General features: G+C 43.9%; 2 protein-coding genes across 9 annotated transcripts in view; both read left to right on the plus strand.

The window, feature by feature from the left end:
• LOC137240466 (uncharacterized) overlaps positions 1-5,519 on the plus strand; it is a 127,150-nt gene extending 121,631 nt beyond the window's left edge. For 6 of the 8 annotated variants that reach the window (XM_067766776.1, XM_067766775.1, XM_067766774.1 and 3 more), the window contains exon 8: positions 479-5,519. In XM_067766776.1, the coding sequence (XP_067622877.1) occupies positions 479-838 (360 nt within the window). In that variant the 3' untranslated portion in view covers positions 839-5,519. The remainder of the gene's footprint in view (positions 1-478) is intronic. The other 2 variants (XR_010949741.1, XM_067766780.1) reach the window with 2 other exon arrangements.
• LOC137240467 (succinate--CoA ligase [ADP/GDP-forming] subunit alpha, mitochondrial-like) overlaps positions 1-21,674 on the plus strand; it is a 203,558-nt gene that overhangs the window by 86,263 nt on the left and 95,621 nt on the right. The gene's annotated exons all lie outside the window — the stretch shown is intronic.

Here is a 21,674-nt window from a genome sequence, read left to right on the forward strand (position 1 = left end):
ATTACCTTCTTGTAAAAGTGGGCGGTGCCACGCCCATTGTCCAAAATCTTACTAATTTTCTATTCTGCGTCATAAAGTCAACCCATCTACCAAGTTTCATCGCTTTAACCGCCTTTGGTTTTTCGAAATTTTCGATATCGAAAAAGTGGGCTTGGTTATAGTCCGATATCGTTCATTTTAAATAGCGATCTGAGATGAGTGCCCAGGAATCTACATACCAAATTAAATCAAGATACCTCAAAATTTACTCAAGTTATCGTGTTAACGGACGGACGGACGGACATGGCTCAATCAAATTTTTTTTCGATACTGATGATTTTGATATATGGAAGTCTATATCTATCTCGATTCCTTTATACCTGTACACCCAACCGTTATCCAATCAAATTTAATATACTCTGTGAGCTCTGCTCAACTGAGTATAATCATATACATACATATATGAAACCATATTTTTTTTTTAACTTCATCATTGCAGAAGCATAAACACAAGAAACTAGCTACCATACCTAAAGCTGAGAAGAAAAAGGCCCAACTAGATCCAATTGAATTGGCGCTCGAGGAACAAAGACAACGCGCCCCAGCACCTCTGCCTGTGCACGAACAATACAAAATGATACATGAAAATCTGGGTTTGGAATTTCGCGATCATGATGGGCAGTCAGAACGTCCAGGTGGTGCTATGCTCTCACTAACGCTTGGTTTGTTAGTCACAGCTGCGCTTGCCATTTTAATTGGCTGCCGCATGCGCACCGTTGGTAGGCGTCCACGTCGTATGGGTGGTAAAGCGCCTTATTCATATGAAGCTGATTTCCTTGTGAATGGCATGTATTTGTAAGATAACTTATTTTCGAGTAAAGAGGATGAGAGCGGGAGAGTACAGATACTCTAACGTACTAATTTAGCACGGCTGTGGTGATTCTAACATCCAAAAACAAATACAATGAAACCTTAAAGTTCGTGAATTTCAAGCGATGTGAACCTTCGCGTGTTAAACGAAAACACAATGCTTTGTTATTATCATTTTACTTATTTAGTAGGTAAAATGGCTATTCCTTTGATGACAATGATATGATTGTATTAACTGGTATTGTTGTAATATATAATTTAAAAGGACGATTTCATCATCTCCATTTAATGCTGACCGGCACTTTATTTGTCAAATAAACCGCCGATTATCGTTAAGAGGAGATGGAGGAAAAGGACCTAAGTGTACCATTGAAATATAAATATTAAATTATGGAGCTTTTCGGTGGATTTTTTGAAATAAAACAATCGTTTATTTTCTCTTCTACGCGTTCCGACGCATATTCGCGTCTTCCTTTTTTTTGTCCAAAAATGTTTGAGCCTGGACAAGAGAAGATGTGCGGTGTAATTTTGCATCGATTATACTCAGATGTGATATTTAATTATAGTTAACTTACCTTCCTGAGGAAGACGCGGATATGCGTCGAAACGTGTAGAAGAGAAAATAAACGATTGTTTTATTTCAAAAAATCGGCCGGAAAGCTCCATAATTTAATAATTAAAATTTACGACCTGGCCCAATATAAAATAAGAAATATAAGTAAGTTACGTTAAGGTTGGGTGGTCGCTGTCCCAACAAGGTAGAAAAAGAATACGGCAAACATCAATCATCAGAAGTTTCTAAGTGGATTTGTTCACATATCTAACTCTATAGAAGAAGATTGACTTGATCACCATGCCATACAGGCTGTACAGCAGTCTTTGAGAGGGGTCTTAGCATTTGTTAATGGCATCACAGCAGTCGCACAAACTGAGAGGCTTTCCTAATCATATCCTCTATAGTACACTTATATGACAGCTTTCAATTATGTGTAATGGGAAGGCACTTAACACTATAAGATAGTGCCAGTGACACTCCGCGAAGCTCGAGTCGCTCTTCTATCGCTTTGATTACAACAATAGACATGTTGGGATGCAGTTAGCGGATCTCGAAATATTCTAGCTAGGTATGCAAAGATTGATCAATCGCCACATAATTTTTAACAGAATCGTTCTAAAGTCCTTGCCTGCCTTCAAAGCGAAAGTGTGTTTGACCATATTCCAAGGCTTGGAAATATAAACCTAGTTCAAGCAGGTGGAGTAGATAGGAGGCAGCCAGTGGAAATTAATCCCCAAAAGTTTCTGCAACTGCACATGGATTATGCCATCACGCCCTGTGACTTGTAGTGTAAGGAGTTAGTAACTCCAAGCTAGTATTTTTTTTTTTTTGCATCCACATTAATGGCAAGCATTCAATTTAAATGAGGAAACGAACTCCTGTGCAACCGGGACAGTGGGAAAGTTAGAAATTTTAAGAATTCCTGGACGTTCATTGCTCACCTACCATCTACCTCTCTCAAGTACCCCGAGCGAGTCCTAGAGGACTATTTGTATCCTTCCTGGTTTTCGCAGAAGCTTCTCCATCAGTCACGCCAGGGGAACCTTAATTTTGACCCACCACAACTCTTTAGACTTCCCACTCCTCCTGGCTTGCCTGAAAAGCAGTATACTGGAAAACCTATGGTCATATAGAAACTCTAGCTGCAGTTGAGATTTCCGTCTATCACTGCAAGATTTTATAAGAATCACTGCAAGCTGTAGTTAATTTTGTCTGCCAAAGTATCAATAGCAGTCTCAGTTAAATCCGAATTTGCTAAATCTAATTTTATTGGAACGCGGTTCATTAAATGAGATCTGTTTATATTTATGATTGAAGAATTTGTGCTACGAAAACAGATTTCATCCCAATTTCAGAGGAACTTGGCCTTCCGAGCTAAAGGTGGGGTTCAAAATGTCTTCTTAAACTATAGTAGTGAAGGTCGGAACTACATCAGCTCTCGTTTAGAATAAACGCAAACACTGACTCACCACTTAAGTTGTTATCTGAAGTGCTCACACGACTGTTTGCGACAGTAATCCCTATTCCCTTCCGCCTCGCAGTGGAAGTAGCATTACTTTATAAAAATTTCGTTCGAGCGGAGCGAACGACATTTCAGACAAGCATTCGGTATCGCGCGAATTCATTAACGTGGTGCAGTATTTTTATGAACCTAGGCATGAACATAGGAATTAATAGTTCAGCGATAGTCTTAATCGGATCTGAAGGGGGACCAACAAGGCTTTTGGTTTCTACCAATAATATCCCGGCAACTTTTAATATAGACACTGGTATACACGCTCAATACCGCATTTACGTTGTTTCTATTAACCGGGCACCAAAAGCTTATCTAAACTCGGCACTGGAAATTTGATAATTGCAAATTCACCACGAAAAAGCCATATACATAAACTAAGCAAATAGCAAAGAGGATAAAAAAATGATTTTATTTTTTTTAAATCTTTTTAGGGGCCTTTGTCAACCGGTAGCAAAGTACCTTGGAAAGGAATTTTTTCACAGCTATGAGGTGAATAGATAGTTATAATTAATATGTGCAATTTTATGTGTATTGTATTCATTTTCTTATCTTACTTAATAAATAATAAATATCGAGCCTTAACCGCAAAATGAAGAGTTTCGAAAAAAATTATAAATTTTTGATGGCAGTCGGTGGCTTATGTGCAAATTCCCTACATTACGAACGTATCTACCAGATAAACACTTTTGGTCCTACGTATGTATATTAATAAGTTTCCACCATACAATCATTCCAAAAACCCTGTTCAGACGGCAAAACAGGAATACGGACGGAATTTGATGCCAAATAAAATGAGGAGGTGTATTATCCTCCCAACGGCTAATAATAAAACTAATAAGAACGCAAAATAAGATTCAACGCAGAGACGTAAAGCGATAAAAATCACAAACGACATACAGCAATAGAGATTGTCAAACTGGCGGTAATTAAAAGAAGTGGTGAATTACCTACCTGAGATTTGATGGCTTACTGTTTCCAATTATACGTTCCATTGGCGGCTCTCTTTACCTTTACGCCTCTGATTCAACGGGCAGTCAACAGTTTTTCATGAGTTGTCCTAGCAATGATCCAAGAAGCCCGCTCGCTGGTGATTTCCTGTCTGGGAAAAAACGTATATTCGACTAATTCCCCTTCTGTGTTTTTTCAAATTTGCCATATCCATATAAATGTGATTGGTCAATGGTCCCATACAATAACGCCTTAGCCATAACCATACCATAGCCAACCAATCGGTTTTTAGTTTTTGCCATTGTTGCGGCAAGGAGCGTTGCGATAGATTACCTTGGCAGATGCGGGTGGTAGATCGCTGGGAGGCAATGTTGCGGGTGGTAGATTGTTTGCGGGTGTGGCCTGCATAATGCGGTTTTTTTACTTACTTACTTAATTGGCGCTTAACCCTCTAAACGGTTTTGGCCGTCCAACAAGGCGCGCCAGTCCCTCTTTCGCTTCGCCAACCGGCGCCAATTGGTCACACCAAGGGAGTTTAAATCGTTTTCCACCTGGTCCTTCCAACGGAGAGGGGGCCCCTCTACCTCTGCTTCCATAGGCGGGTTCCGATAGAAACACTTTCTTGGCCGGAGCATCATCTTTCATTCGCATAACATGGCCTAGCCAGCGCAGCTGCTGCGTTTTAATTCGCTGGACTATGTTGATGTCTGCGTATAGCTCGTACAGCTCATCATTAAATCTTCTTCGGTACTCGCCATCGCCAACGCGTAGAGGTCCATAAATCGTTCGAAGAACTTTTCTCTCGAATACTCCCAAATGACAGCAGGTACTTCGTTTTGTCCTCATTCACCATCAAACCCATCTTTACCGCTTCTTTTTCCAGTTTGGAGTAAGCAGAACTAACAGCGCGGGTGTTTAGGCCGATGATATCAATGTCATCAGCATATGCCAGTAATTGCACGCTTTTATAGTATATTGTTCCAGTGCGGTTAAGTTCTGCAGCTAGTATAATTTTCTCCAGCATCAAATTAAAGAAATCGCATGATAGGGGGTCACCCTGTCTGAAACCTCGTTTAGTTTCGAACGGCTCGGAGAGGTCCTTCCCAATTCTGACTGAGCTGATGGTGTTGCTCAACGTTATTTTTCACAGCCGTATAAGTTTTGCGGGGAAACCAAATTCAGACATAGCGGCACATAGGCAGCTCCTTTTCACGCTGTCGAAGGCGGCTTTAAAGTCGACGAAGAGGTGATGTGTGTCGATTCTCTTTTCACGGGTTTTTACCAAGATTTGGCGCGTTGTGAAAATCTGGTCGATGGTAGATTTACCAGGTCTGAAGACGCACTGATAAGGTCCTATCAGCCGGTTCACGGTGGGCTTCAATCTTTCGCACAATACACTTGAAAGGACCTTATATGCGATATTAAGAAGGCTGATTCCACGATAGTTGGTGCATTTTGCAGTATCCCCCTTTTTGTGGACTGGGCAAAGAACACTAGGATTCCAACCGTCGGGCATGCACTCGTCCGCCCATATTTTGCTAAGAAGCTGCTGCATGCGCCTTACCAACTCCTCGCCGCCGTACTTGAATAGCTCCGCAGGCAATCCATTAGCGCCCACGGCCTTGTTGTTTTTCAATCTGGTTATTGCTTTCTAACTTCGTCATAATCGGGGGGGGGGGGGGGGGGGACATCATCTCCGCGCGGTGAATAGCTGTCTCCATTTAGGAGAGCAGACAAGTATTCCCTCCGTAATCTAAGCACTCTCTGGACATCAGTTACAAGGTCGCCATTTTCACTCCTACAGGAGTTTGCCCCGGTCTTAAAACCTTCCGTCTGTCGCCGTATTTTTTGGTAAAATCTTCCCGCGTTATTCCTGGTGGCTAGCAGCTCAAGCTCCTCGCACTCACGCCGTTCTGCTTCTTCTGTTTTCTTCCTGAAAAGGCGTCTCGCTTCCCTTTTCAACTCACGATAGCGTTCACACACTCCTCTTGTCGCGCTCGCTTTTAACGTAGCCCTGTAGGCAGCGTCTTTTCTTTCGGTTGCAACGCGGCATTCTTCATCGTACCAGTTGTTTTTTCGTGGCCGCCGGTAAGCAATTTTTTCCTTGGCGGCAGTACGAAGTGCTTTGGAGATATGCTCCCACTGCTCCTGTATTCCTTCAGGATTTGTGCTCTCAGAGAGCAGGTGTGAGAGTCGAGTTGCGAAATCATTGGCAGTCTGTTTTGATTGAAGCTGACTGATAAAAGGCTGGCGTGATGTACTGCGGTGAATACCTTGATGCGTCCTTTCCGAAATGACTTGCGGTTAGTTTGTGCGAAAGCACTCCAAATGAATACAATACAAAATGCTCGATTAGCACTAACAACTTTATTTAAATATATATATATTATCCGGCCTATGACTCAAAAAAAAATGTTTCCACTTTTTTTCTGGTTTCGATAGTTTTTGAGACGCTCTTTCACGTGGTGAAAAATAGAAAGTCCTAACTTGCCGTTTAGACGGTTAAGCGCCAATTAAGTAAGTAAGTAAGTAACTTGCTTAGAAGTGTTCTGGAGATGGTATTTTCATCCACTTCCATTTGACCTTCTTTATTCTGTTTGTATCAAGTGCGCGGAAAGGTATGCAAGATTAAGTACCATATGATCAAAAGGAAAAAAGCCTAATTTCTATACTTTTTAAAGACTCTCCAGTAAACGGATTGGATTGATGTTAGCAAACGAAAATATTTAATTGAACTGTACTAAAATTTTTCTGACGAAATATATATATACAATATGTATACGACAGAACGCTTGCTTAGTTTTTTTTCATAAATTTTCAAAGTTAAAATAACGCAAAGTAAAACTCAACACCCCTTCTCAATCAATTAATCGAAGTTTAAAACGCATTTCATGGAATCTGGTGGCGTCCAGTGCCTAGGTAAAAATATCAGCTAATTGATCTTTGGTTCCAATTGATTTAAGCTTAATTACTTCATGTTCGATATTATCTCTAATGAAATGGTGTTTAATATCAATATGTTTAGATCTTTTCGATTCTATTTTAGTTGCCATTCCAATGCATCCTCTGTTGTCTCCATATATTACTACAGGCTCATCCATAATTTGGTACAAGTCATTGAGTAATCCTCTTATCCAAATAGCTTTAGATACTTCCGCGCTCAGAGCTACGCATTCCGCCTCGCTTGATGATGTATAGACTTAGTTTGTTTTTTTGATGATCATGAAATTATGTAACCAAATACCTTGAAAATATAACCACTGACGGACTTCCTGTCAATCATATCACTAGCCCAATCAGCATCTGCATATCCAACTATTGGCATATTATCTATATTTTGTACTCCAACTTCATTGATTTAGTTCCCTTGACATATCACACTATTCTTGGATTTTGCAGAAATCTCCCCATATACCCAACAGCAAAACAGATATCAGGACGTACGCAAAGCACTACATACATCAAACTCCCCAACAGTTGTCTATATGGCTTGTCGAAAGAATTTGGATCCTTTTTAGAAGTTAACTGTATATTTTTCTTCGTTGGAATTTTCAATGAGTTGCATTCTAACATACCAAATTTTTCCAAAACTTTTTCAATATTTACTTCTTATGATAATTGTAAACCTTCTTGGGAATTTTAAATTTTTATGCCCAAAAAATAACGTAAGTCACCGCAATCTGACATATGGAATCTGCTTGCTAATTTCTCCTTAAGCTCAACTATGCCATACAACTTATTTCCAACTATGAGAAGATGGTCAACATAAAGCACAAGTATTAATAAATCGCAAATCTCATTTTTTCTTGTGCTTAGACCGTGTGAATCTCAGTTTTGCAATAAACTGATTAAATTCCTGGTTCCAACACCTTGGGGCTTGCTTCAGACCGTAAAGAGATTTAGTAAGTTTTAAGTTTACAAGCTTTTCCGTTGTCAATGTTAACCACCCCTTCTGGCAGACACATGTATATATCTGCTTTGAGAAAACCGTATAGGAATACTGTTTTAACATCAAGTTGATGAAAGTGAAACACATTCTTAACACCAACAGCTAGAACAATTCTAACTGTAGTTAACTTTGCAACAGGAGAGTACGACTCATTATAGTCCTCTCCTTCCTTTTGTAACAATCCTTTCACCACTAGTCTAGCTTTATGACGAACCAAATTTCCCTTTTCGTCAAACTTTGTCCGAAATATCCATTTTGATTTCAACAATTTTGCACTTTTTGGAGGAGTTACTATTTCGCAAACATGATTGTCCCTTACTGACTTTAGTTCTTCGTAAACTGCCTTAAGCCACTTGTCTTTATCAGGCCTTCCATCAATGTCCTTAAAACTCTCAGAAACGTCTAATTATAAATTTGATGCAGTATCGGCGGAATAACTTGTAAAATAATCAAGGAGCTTATACATAGGGCTTAGGCGGTTATTCCTTATGATCATATTGTACTAAATGTTGCATACTTTTTTGCGCACTTGATACTGTTTAGGTATTTTCGTCGACGGAGGTTAGCGTTATGAGTAGGCAGAATTTTGAATGGACAAATGAAATAAGTTCAGTTGTAAACGATACATAGCAGAGCCCAAGGATATTGGTCCCATTATCTTTTCGTAGTTTCTTTTACAACTCTTCAGTTACTACTGAACATTTGCAGTATATTGGATTCCTTGCGATTGTCAACAGCAAAGCACATCTATCTGAGGTACCGTTGAACAGAGACTGCGCTACATAAATTGGCCCTGCGACCGACTTCGAAGAAACTATGCGATCCTCTTTCCTACAAGACATGATTAAAAAGATAAGGAGATCATTCAGATACTGACCATCTTAGTTCTCATTGACGAATTTAAATCGCTTGCGGATATTCTTGCAAAGCTGCTGTCCAAGTTCATGTCTATGCTTCTTACGGACTCAGCGTGCGTATTTCAATCCGTAATGGATGATACATAGGGAGCATGTAAACCAATACTGTATACAAAAGGTACCGGTAAAAGTCATATCCTTCCATCGCCAGTGTAAGGAGTGGGTCACGAGTCTGGCTAGTCAACGTAGCGTTTTCCTGATTTTGAAGCAACTGGGACCTAGGAGAAAGTTCTTTTAGACATTGATAAATTTTCTTCTTTTGCTCGGGTAAGACATTTTTGCGGTAATGACTCGATACGTACTTTCAAATAAATGTAATAGGGTGCAAATGTTATTGGGTACTATGGGATAGGGATACGTACTACATACCAACATGCATAAATACATACAATTATTCCTGTAGAAAACTTGGTAGAATAATTCTTAACAACATTTTATAAATGTGAATGATGTAAGTTAGATACACAAATACTAAATGTTAATTAAAAATAAATAAACTACAAATTCTTAAGTAAAAAATAAATAAAAAAGTGTTTAAGTTACATATTTTTAAGAGGAAAGTATCAAGGGAAAGAGTCCTTATTACCTGAGACCGCCCGCCGTGGTGTGGTGGTAGCGTGCTCCGCCTTTCACACCGAAGGTACTACGTTCAAGTGCCGGAGCAACATCAAAATTTTAGAAAAGTTTGCTTAATTAGCAAAAAAGGTTTTCTGAGCGAGGTCATCTCTCTGCAGATTTTCAGTGAAAATCCATCTGCCTTGCAAATGCCGTTCGAAGTCGGCGTCAAAGGTGTAGGTCCTGTCCCACCAATTAAAAAGGACCACAACGCAAGTTGAAAGAGAAGCTCGGCCTAAATCTCCTCGAAGGTAAATCGCACCATTTATTCTTGATAATGGCTAACTACATTTTACATTTGGTTTCAAAAACTCCCCTACTCATAAATCTGCTTAATAACACGCTATCTTGTTTAAATACTTTTTGTTACAACAAACTCTGTGACATGAACAATACAGACTATGAATTGATCTGACTTTTTTAACGCAGGAAGGAAGTTGTCTTGTTCTCGCTCACAGCTCATCATTAACAAGCGCTAAACTGCCAAGACATCTTATCCCTCTACTATGAAAGCTTGCTTGTCTTCCCTACTTTCTACGGTACAGTTAAATCATTTTTTGACTACTCAAGGATCGACGCCAATACAATGATGTCATCAGTTTATGGGCGTCAGGCTAGAAACGCTTTTTTCCCTGTTTTGGAGGATAGAAACAGTGAGCAAGAACGGTGGCTCCCGTCAGAAGTAATCAAATGAGGCGACAGGGATTTCGGAAAGCCCATGAATAAACTTCCATGCAATTTACTGTCGGGAAAGTGCTTTACGGGCGTCTGTAATCTTAGGATCTCATATAATTTCCTGACAAGCGCATACTGCGTTACTTCAGACTGGGTTGTTCATTGAAAAAGAATGTCCCCTCTCAGCAAAACAAAAATAAAACCCTAGTAGTCACTTATCGTACTTGTACTTATATGGTGCAGAAGTATGGGCACAGAAAAAATCAGTTGAAGCGGCTCTGGAACTGTTCGAGAGAAAAGTTCTAAAATACGTTTACGGAGCCTTACGCCATGGCACCGTCAAGTATCGAAGATTTAATGACGAGCTGTATGAGCTTGGTGCCAATTGAAACACAGCGGCTGATAAAACCAGATGTCGTTTTCATTAGGCGCCAGTTTGCTAATGAAGAAAATACTGGCTCGAATTCCTGGATGGCCAAGGCGGTTAGGCTCCAATGAAGAAGGTAAGAAAGGTTAAGTAAGAAGGAGGGTAATTAGCAGGAGAAAACAACCCGTTTCTATAGGGTGGGACCAGATAGTCATGGGTGTTAGCATGCGTTAGTTTCACGTATCAATTTAAAAGATAGTTGGTGTCATAGGGAGACATATTACATGCAGGACATACATTTCGTGTATCGGGGTTGATTCTGGATAAGTAAAAGTTTAACCTTTTGCAATATCCGGATCGATGTTGCGCCAAAGCTACGCGCGTTTACCTGGAAGGTCGGCTTTCGTGCGAGTTCCACGTACAGGAGACTGAGACCGGCGTTCGCGAGCATATACTAGCGTCAGGCTTTGCTGGCTCTTTTTGGATGAGGTTGAGGGCCTGTTTACGCACTTTTGGTTTAAACAACTGCATTCTTGTGAACTACCTATACCCTCGAGCGGTCTTTCGTCCTTAAGTGTTCTATTAGGATACCCCGGATTCTGTTGTTGTTGTTGTTGTATTAACGATAAAGATACTCTCCGAAGGTTTTGGGGGGTGTTATCGATGTTGATGGTTGTTTGCCGAATATAGATCCGGTAGGTTCCGGTAACAATGTTTTGTTGAACATTTTCTATATGGGGAGTATTCCCGCCTTCCGTTAGATGAGGTTTTGGCGAAATAAGAAGGCATACCGTTACATTTCTGAGCGCAGTGTTTGAAAGGCCTGCAGATTTTTTTTAATTTCGGCAGCCATTTGGGAGGCGCGGCTAACCAGTTGCTTTACAGGTAGCCATAAGCATTTCTTTATCTTTGCCCCAGAAGCTTCCAGCAAGAGACGTAAGGATTTTGTTACTATTTGTACTATTGTGCTTGCATGCTCGCCAAAATTTACTTTCTCGGACGTTGGGGCGGCGCACTTACTCAAGTGGCCCGATAAAACCAGGCTAATGATGTTCATTTTTTTCACTTATAATTTTTATTTTGCAGTCTTTGAAAGGCAGTGGCTGTTAAATGTCGAGATTTAAACTGGTCAGCTACCGAGAAACTCATGAGCTGAGAAATATGCATACACAAGTATATATGGTTTTTTAATTATTAAGAGCGAGTCCGAAACATCAATTATTCTCGAGTGAAATTTAAAACACAAGTCATTATCGAACGCCACACCCAGTATATTCGCTAGGTGCAAAAACTAGAAAGGCTAGGGAGATCATTGTTAATTTAACAGCATAGCGCATGGTAACTCCTTTGGGTGGGGAAGGACGCTCCGATATGTAGCACCCCTTGTTTAATCATTCTTGGTTTTGATGTTAAGTTTCCATACATCACGACAGGTACGATCAGGGACTTACATAAAGTGGGTATTTTGAATTTCAATTACCTACTTGGGGCCGCTTTCTCGTGTGAACTTTAAACTTTAAGCACACATTTTGTTCACAAAAATGTTTTTATCAGACATATAAAGCTTAAAGTTTACTTCAGAAAACGACACCTAGTCTAAATAGCACTTTTTCGAGAAATTGATTCTAGGCAGACATTGTTTTCGCTGTTTATGAAGGTTACCTAATAGACGAATCCCTTCATAGTCTTCACCAGCATCTGGTTGAAGAAATTGCAGGATTGAGTCGCCTTGTATGAATGCTAATTAATGGCTTGGAGAGATCCTTCTCATCTCTTAGGAGCACCATTATTGTCAGGAAAAAACCCAAGGCGAAATCTTCCTTAGCCAGGTACAAAGGTATCACTTAATTGATTGCTGTTATTGCAGCGATAAGGACACTACCCGATGTTGATGGTCCTTTGCCGGACAAAGATCTTTCGTTTTGGAAAACAGCACTATTAATGTTAGGTTAGGTTCAACTGGCTGGAGGAAGTGGATGAGGACCTCACATAGACTGAATAAGTCCGTAGTGTTACCAGAAGTTTGTTTTACCGACCAAACTGAAAACCCCTATCAAAAACCAGGACCTATGTTATAAAATAAGTCCGTCCTCTTGGCAAATACTAGAAGCTTCCTAGGATTTAAGCCACTTGCTGCTTCTAGATCTGACAGCTGTATCAATCCTAATAGCTGGAGCCTTAGGCTGGAAAGCGCAGGGCAAGAGCACAGAGCGTGCTCGATCGTTCCTTCCTCCAGCCCGCACTTTCTACATCTGCTATCACTTACCAAGTCTAATTTAAAGGCATGTGACGCCAGAAGGCAGTGTCCAGTCAGAATACCCGTTAATGATAGGAGCAACTTTGTTAGTCTAAGGTTGTAAGACCTGCACATAATGTTCGACACTTTACAGCCCCGCGCTTGAACCCATGCCTTTCCTGCTTGGTCGATCATGTGCACCTCTCGCCTTCGGTTAATTTCGCTCAGTCTTATTGGGACGTAGATGCGCCATTTTTAGCTAGTTCATCCGCTTTTTCATTCCCATCTATTCCCATATGCCCTGGGACCCAATATAGATGCATGCTTCTCCCTGTCCCGATTCTCTCCAGGGACTGCTTACACTCTAACATGCATTTAGATGCCCTGCTATGCGAGATTATTGCCTTAATTGCTGCTTGACTGTCAATATAAAAGTTAACACGATTGCAGCTTGGGCTATTTTCTTAGGGTTCCTACTGCTTTGGTTACGACTACTACTTCTGCTTGGAAAACGCTACAGTAATCCGGCAGACTGTATGATCGGTTTATTTCCGGATCAGCACAGTATACCACAGACCCTACCCTTCCACTACTTTGGAACCATCTGTATACACAAGTATCGCCTCGTTCGCCATTTGAGCACCCTTGGGCCAACCGTCCACCTCTATTGTGGCCTTAAGATCGCCCTCGAAGCGCAGATAGGGAATCAGGTAGTCTGTTCGTCTTGTGATTGATGACGCTATACTACTATGGCCGTATGGTCGACGCTCAAGCTGTCCCGAGGCACCGAGCCTTGTTGCAGTTGTTAACGCTATGTTCTTTGCTACCAGGTCTACAGGTGGAATGTGCAGAATGGCATACAGTGCAGCTGTCGGGGTTGTTTTCAGGGCTCCCGTAATGCTAAGCATTGATAGTCTGCATACCCCTCTAATTTTTTGAGGTAGGTTGCTTTTTGTGTGGCTTTCCACCAAACAAGAACTCCATAGTATAGGATAGGGCTTACAATCGCTGTAAAACGCAATGAGAAAGAGAGGGCGGTAAGCCCCACGTACACCCCAGCATTCTTTTACATGCATAAAGTGCCGTTGAAGCCTTCTTCACCCTCTCCTCCACGTTGAGCTTCCATGACAGCTTACTGTCTAGGATGATTCCTAGATACTTTATGCAAGGTTTCTCCTGTAGGGACACCCCTCCTAACTTAGGCCTGATCCTATTTGGGACCTTGTACCTCTTTGTAAACAAGACCATATCCGTCTTATCCCCGTTGACTTTCAACCCGACATTTGATGCCCAGGTATGAATATCCCGAAGCGCCCGATTCATAAAAGAGCTAATCGTTGGAAGGCACTTTCCACTTAATACAATTGCAATGTCATCCGCGTAAGTTTTACGGGTCCTTCATCAAATCGCCTGAGCAGTTGCTTGATGACCAGCGTCCACAGCAGAAGTGATAGCACCCCTCCCTGCGGCGTTCCCCTGTCCACTGATTTTGTGGCCTCGTACAATCCCCATTGTGATGTAATCTTCCTGCAATTTAACATGCAGCCGATCCATCTGACTAAGGCGGGAAGTACTTTAATGTAATTAAGGCCATCCATAATCGCCCATTTAGAAACATTATTGAAAGCCCCGGCAATATCTAAGAAGACTCCTATAGCATATTCCTTATATTCCAGGGCTTTCTCTATGCTCATTACCACCCTATGCAATGCGGTGTCTACCAACTGGCTTTTGGTGTACGCATGTTTTGTTGTGGAGAGCAGCTTTTCATCCACGTTGGACTTTATGTACACATCTATCAGCCTCTCAAAGGTTTTGAGCAGAAATGATGTTAAGCTAATGGATCTATAATCTTTGGGATACACGTGACCGATCTTCCCCGCCTTTGGTAGTAAAACTACACGAGCAGGACTCCAAGAATGCGGTACATGGTTCAGTCTTATGCACCCATCGAATATTATTTTAAGCCATTCCACGACCGCCCTACTTGAAACTTGTAGCATGACCGGGAATGTACCGTCTGGGCCCGGCGATTTAAACTTAGAAAACGTCTTCACTGCCCATTCGATCTTGGTATCGGTCACCAAGCCCGGCACTACCCGCTTCGTGATCGAAGTGTGAGTGCTGTCTGCTGGCTCTTCTAAACCATCTCCCGATGGGAAATGTGTATCGAGAAGCACCTCAAGGGATTCCTCACTATTACGTGACCATTCCCCGTTCTCTTTCTTTATTAGTCCCTGGACTATATTTACCCTTGCTAGGACTTTTCTCAACCGTGCTGTTTCGCTGGAGCACTCTATGTCCGTACAGAAACTTTTCCATGAGATTCTCGTCGCCCTGAAAATTTCACGCTTGTAGATCCTCAGTAGATCCCTGTACTCGTCCCGACACGCTTCGCTTTCCGCTGTCTTTGCTAGCTTAAACATTTTCTTTACTTGTCTTCTTAGAAGACTCAGCTCATTGCTCCACCGTGGCGGCTTTGCTTTTCCTCTGAATCTTCTTAGAGGGAAAGCTTTGTTATACGTAGTCATAAGCGTCCTTGTTAGGAATTCATTAGACTCCTCCAGTTCTTCCACATTGGCAACCTCTTTGGGTTCTCCCAGTTTCGTTTCTACCTGCTTCTGGAATTTAGTCCAGTTTGTTGACCTAGGGTTTCTAAAGGTTCCTCCGTTCTCTACCCTCTTTAGGGGGATGCTGAAGCTGATATGCGCATGGTCGGAGAAGGATGGTCTATCAAGACCTTGATATATCACGTTCGGAGCTCAGTGTAATATCCAAAACGTTGCTGGATGTTGGACCAATGTATGTAGGGACATTTCCCCTGTTGGCTATCTGCAAATTGGTTTGCAGGATGTAACAAAATAGAGATTCGCCTCTCTCGTTCGTATCTGCTCCTCCCCACGTATTGTGGCGCGCATTTGCATTCGCGCCTATGACCAACCGCCCTTTGCGCCCTTCGTCCTGTACTAGCCTCTTGCACTCCATCGGTGGAACCTCCGCAGCATGGGCCATGTAGCAGGATGCCAGGATAAGTGCCTGCTTATTCCTTTGCTCAACGGCCACCACTACGAGGTAATTAGTAGTGTAATTAGGCAGCATATATGAATGCAGCTGTTTCCTTACCATTACTACAGCTCGCACTCGTCCTTCCGTTTGCGCATAGTAAACGCCAAATCCGCGCGCGCTAAGTCCAGAAACCTTTCCTCCCAATGAGAGCCACGGCTCCTGGATCAGCGCCACATCAAACGAACCCTCCTCAAGGGTTAGGAGGAGTTCACTCGACGCCACTTTACTGTGTTGGAGGTTTATCTGTAGGACTCGCAGCACCATTGGGCTGTTTGTCCCCCTCCAGCATCTTCGTCGTGACGTCGTGGTCCTCCACTTGCCCTTTTGGTTTAGAGTGTTCGAAGCCCCCTTCAGCCTCTTGTAACTGTTGTGCCGGGTGTTCCTCTGTGCGACTCACAGCACCATCTGGCTGTTGGTCCTCTTCTAACACCTTCGTGGTGACGTCGGCTACCTCCAGCTGTCTTTTTTCCTTTAGGCTTTTGAGGTCCTTTTCGACTTCGCCCACTTACAGCGTGTTAGTATTTTTATCCACGGGACTTCTTTTCCTGAGTCGCATATAAATTTTGCCTGTACCAAAGGACATTTTTCCAAGCTACGTGTACAATATATCCTCCGCCTGCTTGTGTATTTGGAAGATGTAGAACTGACCTTCCTCCGTAGGCCGAGATACAGTCCTGTGTCGGTATGTTCGGATTCTGATTCTGCCGAAATCGCAGTGTATCCTCCGACTTCATCACGCATGGTATCCATACCTTAACTTTTGGTACCGTGGGGATTTGCGATTTATTCACCACCTCAAGCCGCGCGCTCGTGTCTTGCCTTTGGAGGTTTGGAACCACTTCCTCCAGCCACCGCAAGCTCGCGATGTTGTCGCGCGCTATCATCTTCACACCATTATACCATCCCCCGAATCAAAGGTTGGAAGGGGCTTACTTGTTGTTCCCGCATCATCTTAAGCATTAAGCTAACAAGCTCCCTTTCTACAGATCTCCACCTTTCAGTAGTCATCTGTCCGAAAGGACTGCTCCGATCAACCAGCCCCATAGTCAGTGACTGCTTTGCCACATCACTCATCTTCTCGGGAAAAGCCGGCGTCTTAATGTTAACTCCCTTTCGCACATCCGAGAAAGCCAGAGTCTCAGCTTTAACTCCCTTTAGCCCACCGAGAAAGCCGGAGTCTTAGCGTTATCTCCCTTTGGCTTATCTCCTACTTCCGTAGTGGGAACTTCCCTCTGACTCGCAGCTATCGAGGTAGTTGCTACCTCGCTATTGGGGCCCACCTGTCTTACAGCTTTGGGCCTACTTGTCTTGTCTATGCGACTGCCCTGCCTCGCGGCTCTGGGACTGGGTCATTTCTACCTCTTGAAAGCAGGCTTGTCGCATTCCGCCGAACGTTGCCTCTTCATTCTGCCATTCGACGCTTCTTCCTCCTCGTACCGATTGCAGAACCGAGGGTTTCTAGCAACAAACCTTTTGAATTGCCTTCGACCTACTTCTACCGCCTCATGGGCCCATTCCAAGCGATCGATCTCCACTTCTGTTAGGTCGACCACTGCTCCCAGGCGTTGAAAAATTCTTAGTGATGCACGGTACTGAGAGAGAGCTCTTTTAATTCCTCTGCTCCGTACCCTTCTCCACTCTTCTACTCCGTTTTCATTTGTGTGCTTTTCCAACACGGAGTTCATTGAATCAGCACTACTCTCGCTCCCCGAGTCCGACGCATCGCTTAATGCGACTCAGTCCTCTTATCATCCTCCTTATTACAATTTAGTAATGAGTCGTTCATCTTGGTCGTACGACCACCTGCCCGACAAGGCGCGCTTAGCGGTCCAGTATTATATACGGGGAAAGAACCGTCAGTCACAGCAGCTCCCTTTACTGGGGTAAGGCCATCAATACTTCCCGAGGTGGCGCGGCATCGGGAAGGCTCCGTTCGAATACAGCCGAATTTATCCCCTGGCTGCAAATCGTCCAATAGGCATGGTCCGTATAACACCCTGGATTAGGGGGTTGGCAGTTCTTGGTCACCGACATCCCGCCGCCCTCCTATGAGGTGAAACGGCGTAGATTCCAGTCCTAAACAGCTCCACCTCATAGTCGGGCGCTATGGAGATCTGCTAAGTCCTCACACCAAGGACAAGGTGCCTACCCTAGTGAGGGCACTATTAATGTGCTACCCAGCAATCTCCGGAAGAATTTCCTCTTTCCGATAGGAATTTGAGGTCGCCTGTGAAATTTCTGAATGAAACATTCATATTTGTAAAGGAATTCGTCTCACGTATGTTAGTTTGACAATTGGGTGCCTTTCATGGGGGTGTTGCGCCTTGCACCCACCGGCGCCATCCCAAATCGTCGACTCGTTGGTGTTTTTACACCCTCCCTCCTTCATGTAGGGGCGGAGCCTCCTCGTTGTGGCACCTGGTAACGCTTCGGCGGCTAATTCGAGCGGCGACCTTCCCCCCCCTCCCTACTTAACCCTATCTTCCTTTCTTTTTTCTCTTCCCTTTTCTCTCCCTTCCTCCTTAATGGGCTGGATCAAGGTGTTATACGACCTGTGCCGAGGATCAGCCTGGCTGGGGGCCCATAAATAGCCCAGTCGCTAACGGAGTGCATCCGGGCGAATGTCGATGCTATTAAGCCTTACCCGGACATCGCGGATCTCTGTCCGGGTGGACCTTTCCCCTTCTCCGCTACTCGTGGGATGTAATTAGTATGGAGGAAATATTACATAAAAATAATAAGGAGGGCGGCTCTCCAAATAAGAAGTCGGCAGGAGCTTGCTCCGCAAAGGCTACGGCTCAGCCGGACCTCAAGGTAGCTGAGAGAACTCCTCAGAGGTTCGCCGCTGCAACGGCAGACAGACAGAAAAGGGTCGAGAGATTATCCGGCTCGAGTAGTCCGAGGGCCAGTACCTCTCATTGAGGGGGTACTGACCGGGAGGCCATCAGTGCTACTACCGCCCCTCCCTTGGCCCCCACCAGCAGGCCCTCCACCCAGCGACAAGCGTCTGGTGGGTCGACTGCTAGGGGCTTCAGGGAGATGGGGGGTTGGCATTAGGGCCAAGGGCCAATCTAGGCAGGATAAGGCTGAGGGAAAATCCATCCCGGGTATTCCGAAGGCCGGTACCTCGCGGGGAGGGACCACCGACCGGGAGGCCTTTGGGGCGACTGCCGCCCATCTCGTAGCCACCAACACTGCTGCCACTCGGCGTCAAGCGTCTGGCGGTTTGGCTGCTGGGGGATCCTGGGATGTGGGGGTGGCCGGCTCTAGGGTCAAGGGAGTAAAAAAGCCCAGTCACCAGGACAAGCGCTGGGCTGCCCGGATCCTGCGCAGGAATGCCTCCTCGCCGATAAGGGAGGGGGAAGCTTCAGCGGAGGACTGGGTGAAGGCGCAGCGTGACCTTGCCTGGGCGAAACAAATTTTGCCGGACTTCAGGCCGGACTGAGTCGAAAGCGATGAAGCCTCGAAGCGCCAGCGGTCTATGGATGAATCCAACCCTACGGCACCGAAAAGGGCCAAGACGCAGGGAGCCTGGACGCGGTCTTTCCCCGAAATAGCCAAGGATCGGCAGATCGTTGGTGTTATGGACGAGAGCAGCGAAGATGGCAGGATCCCGAAACAGCAGTGGAAGAGGACTGTGGCAGCGCTCGCTACTGTGGCCGTTAAGGTCAAAAAAGACAACCCTGGTCCGCCGCCTTTTTATACCGATGCGGGGTGGTTCCAGGCCAATATTTAACTAATTGCATGTGACGACGCCAGGTCGGCGAAGCTTTACAAAGCCGCCGTCTCGCTGATAGGTGAGGTGTACCCGCACGCTCGCCTCATGGTAGTGGAGGTGTGTGATATCCCCTCACGACCAAGGGCGAGAGCCTGGGTTCCTGTGACGCCAACGGACCCAGCTGATATCTTGGAGCTGCTCCAGGAGTACAAACCGGGTCTACCGACCCAAAACTGGAAGGTGGTTAACGTGGAGAAGACTGAACGGGCCACGATGCAGATAGTCCTGCTGCTCGACAGCGGAAGCGTCGAAGCGTTAAAAAGGCAGGAATTCAGGGTAAGCTACGGCTTCAAGAATATAAGCCTTAAGGTTTATAAGGCTGACGTTGAAGCCTTGGGAAACCTTGCGTCTCGTACGGAGGTGGTTGAACTCCCCCCGCCAGTGAAGAAGAGATGGAGGTAGACGAGGGCGAAGAAGCTGGTGGCTACGCTTCGTCAGGCTCGAGCGGAAGCTTGGCTCTCAGAGGGTTGTACTCTGAGGGTCAGCTTCTGGAGGATGGCGATTCGGAAGCGACGCTCACGGAGGAGAACGCAAATAAACAGTGATTCGGGTCCTCCAAATAAACCTGCATCACTGCAAAGCAGCATCAGCTGCACTCCTACTGCACCTGTCTTCAGGTGCGGTAGACATCGTACTAGTCCAAGACCGTGGATCGGTGGCAATAGGATCTGTGGCCTGCGGACGCCAACGTATAAGCTTTATAGCGCTCAGGAAAAGGGTAAGCCTCGCACATGTATATTGGCTAAGTCTACTCTTAATGTTTTTCTTCTACCCAATTTTAGCGATGGGGATCTGACAGCGGTTAGCGTCGAGGTGCTAGGGAGGAGCTTTAAACTTGCTTCCTTCTACCTAGCGCACGATAACCAAGGCTCATTACCACCGGATAACTTCAGGGAGTTCGTGAGAGCAGCAAATCCACGAAACGATTTCATCCTACTCGGATTCGACGCCAATGCTCATCACGCCCAGTGGGGCAGCAGTGATACAAATGACCGAGTTGAGTCTTTATTTAACTATCTTTTAGGCACTAATCTAAGTATATGTAATAGGGAAAATGACCCCACTTTCATTACGAGGAACCGCGAAGAGGTCCTTGACATAACCCTGGTCACAAACCCTTTCAGTGACCTAATCGTTTCATGGAGAGTTCTAAAGGATCACTCCTTTTCTGACCATATATAAGCTTTTCTATATCACAGGCGCACACAAGTCATAACTACATACAAAGTATTAGAAGAACGAACCGGGGCTACTATAAGGTAAGAAGCTATCTGAAAATGTGCGAGCCCCAGAAAGCGAGGAGGAGCTAGACGTGTTTGTAAATAATTTCAGTCAAAAATGTAGGAATGCTTTAGATAGAGTTTGCCCGACTAAAAAGGTTTTGGAAACTCACAAACCGCCATGGTGGTCGTCCGATCTTGATAAGCTTAGGAAGTCATGTAGGGCGGCCTTTAATAAAGCAAAGCATGACGGACATGAATCCTCATGGACTGCTTATAAAGCGAAAATAAATATATATAAAAAAGCAATCCGAAATGGAAAGCGACCCTCCTGGAGGGATTTCTTCGGCAGGATTGAATCCACATCCGCGGCCTCCCTGTTGAGGAAGGTGCTATCGAAATCTCCAACTCAGCTAAGTTACGTCCAAAAGCCGGATGGGCACTGGACGGACTCCAGCGCTGAAACCATAAACTTGCTAATGGAGACACACTAGGGTGGTCCATCTTTTTCGATTTCGGAAGTTTTAATCTCCCACCCGTGGAAATGATTTCAATTGATGAAAAAATAACCCCATTAAAAAATAAGCGAGGTAAAATAAGTGGAAGGCGTACCGCACAATATGCCCTTTTACCAATATAAGAATACTTTGAATTATTCCTAATATTTATACAGCCTATTGCATTCATATTATCTAAGTAATGGCAACCGACAAATACGAATATTTAATACTTTAATATGATGTAAAATGTGTAAAAAAATATGGCATCATAAACTTGCAGCGTAGGAAAAAATCAATAGATATAAAATCACATATTGGAAAAGTAATGTTTTTTTTATTTTAAACTACAGCCTTTTAACAAAAAATATTCATTCTATTACTTAAAAACTTGTAACATGGTTTCCTTATTGACATTTGGAAAACGTGCTTTATAATCTTTAACAACATGGAGTAAAAATTAGGTTTGTTCTTCATTTTTTGTT

Source organism: Eurosta solidaginis, chromosome 2 (assembly GCF_040869045.1).
Source record: "Eurosta solidaginis isolate ZX-2024a chromosome 2, ASM4086904v1, whole genome shotgun sequence".
Lineage (NCBI taxonomy): Eukaryota > Metazoa > Arthropoda > Insecta > Diptera > Tephritidae > Eurosta > Eurosta solidaginis.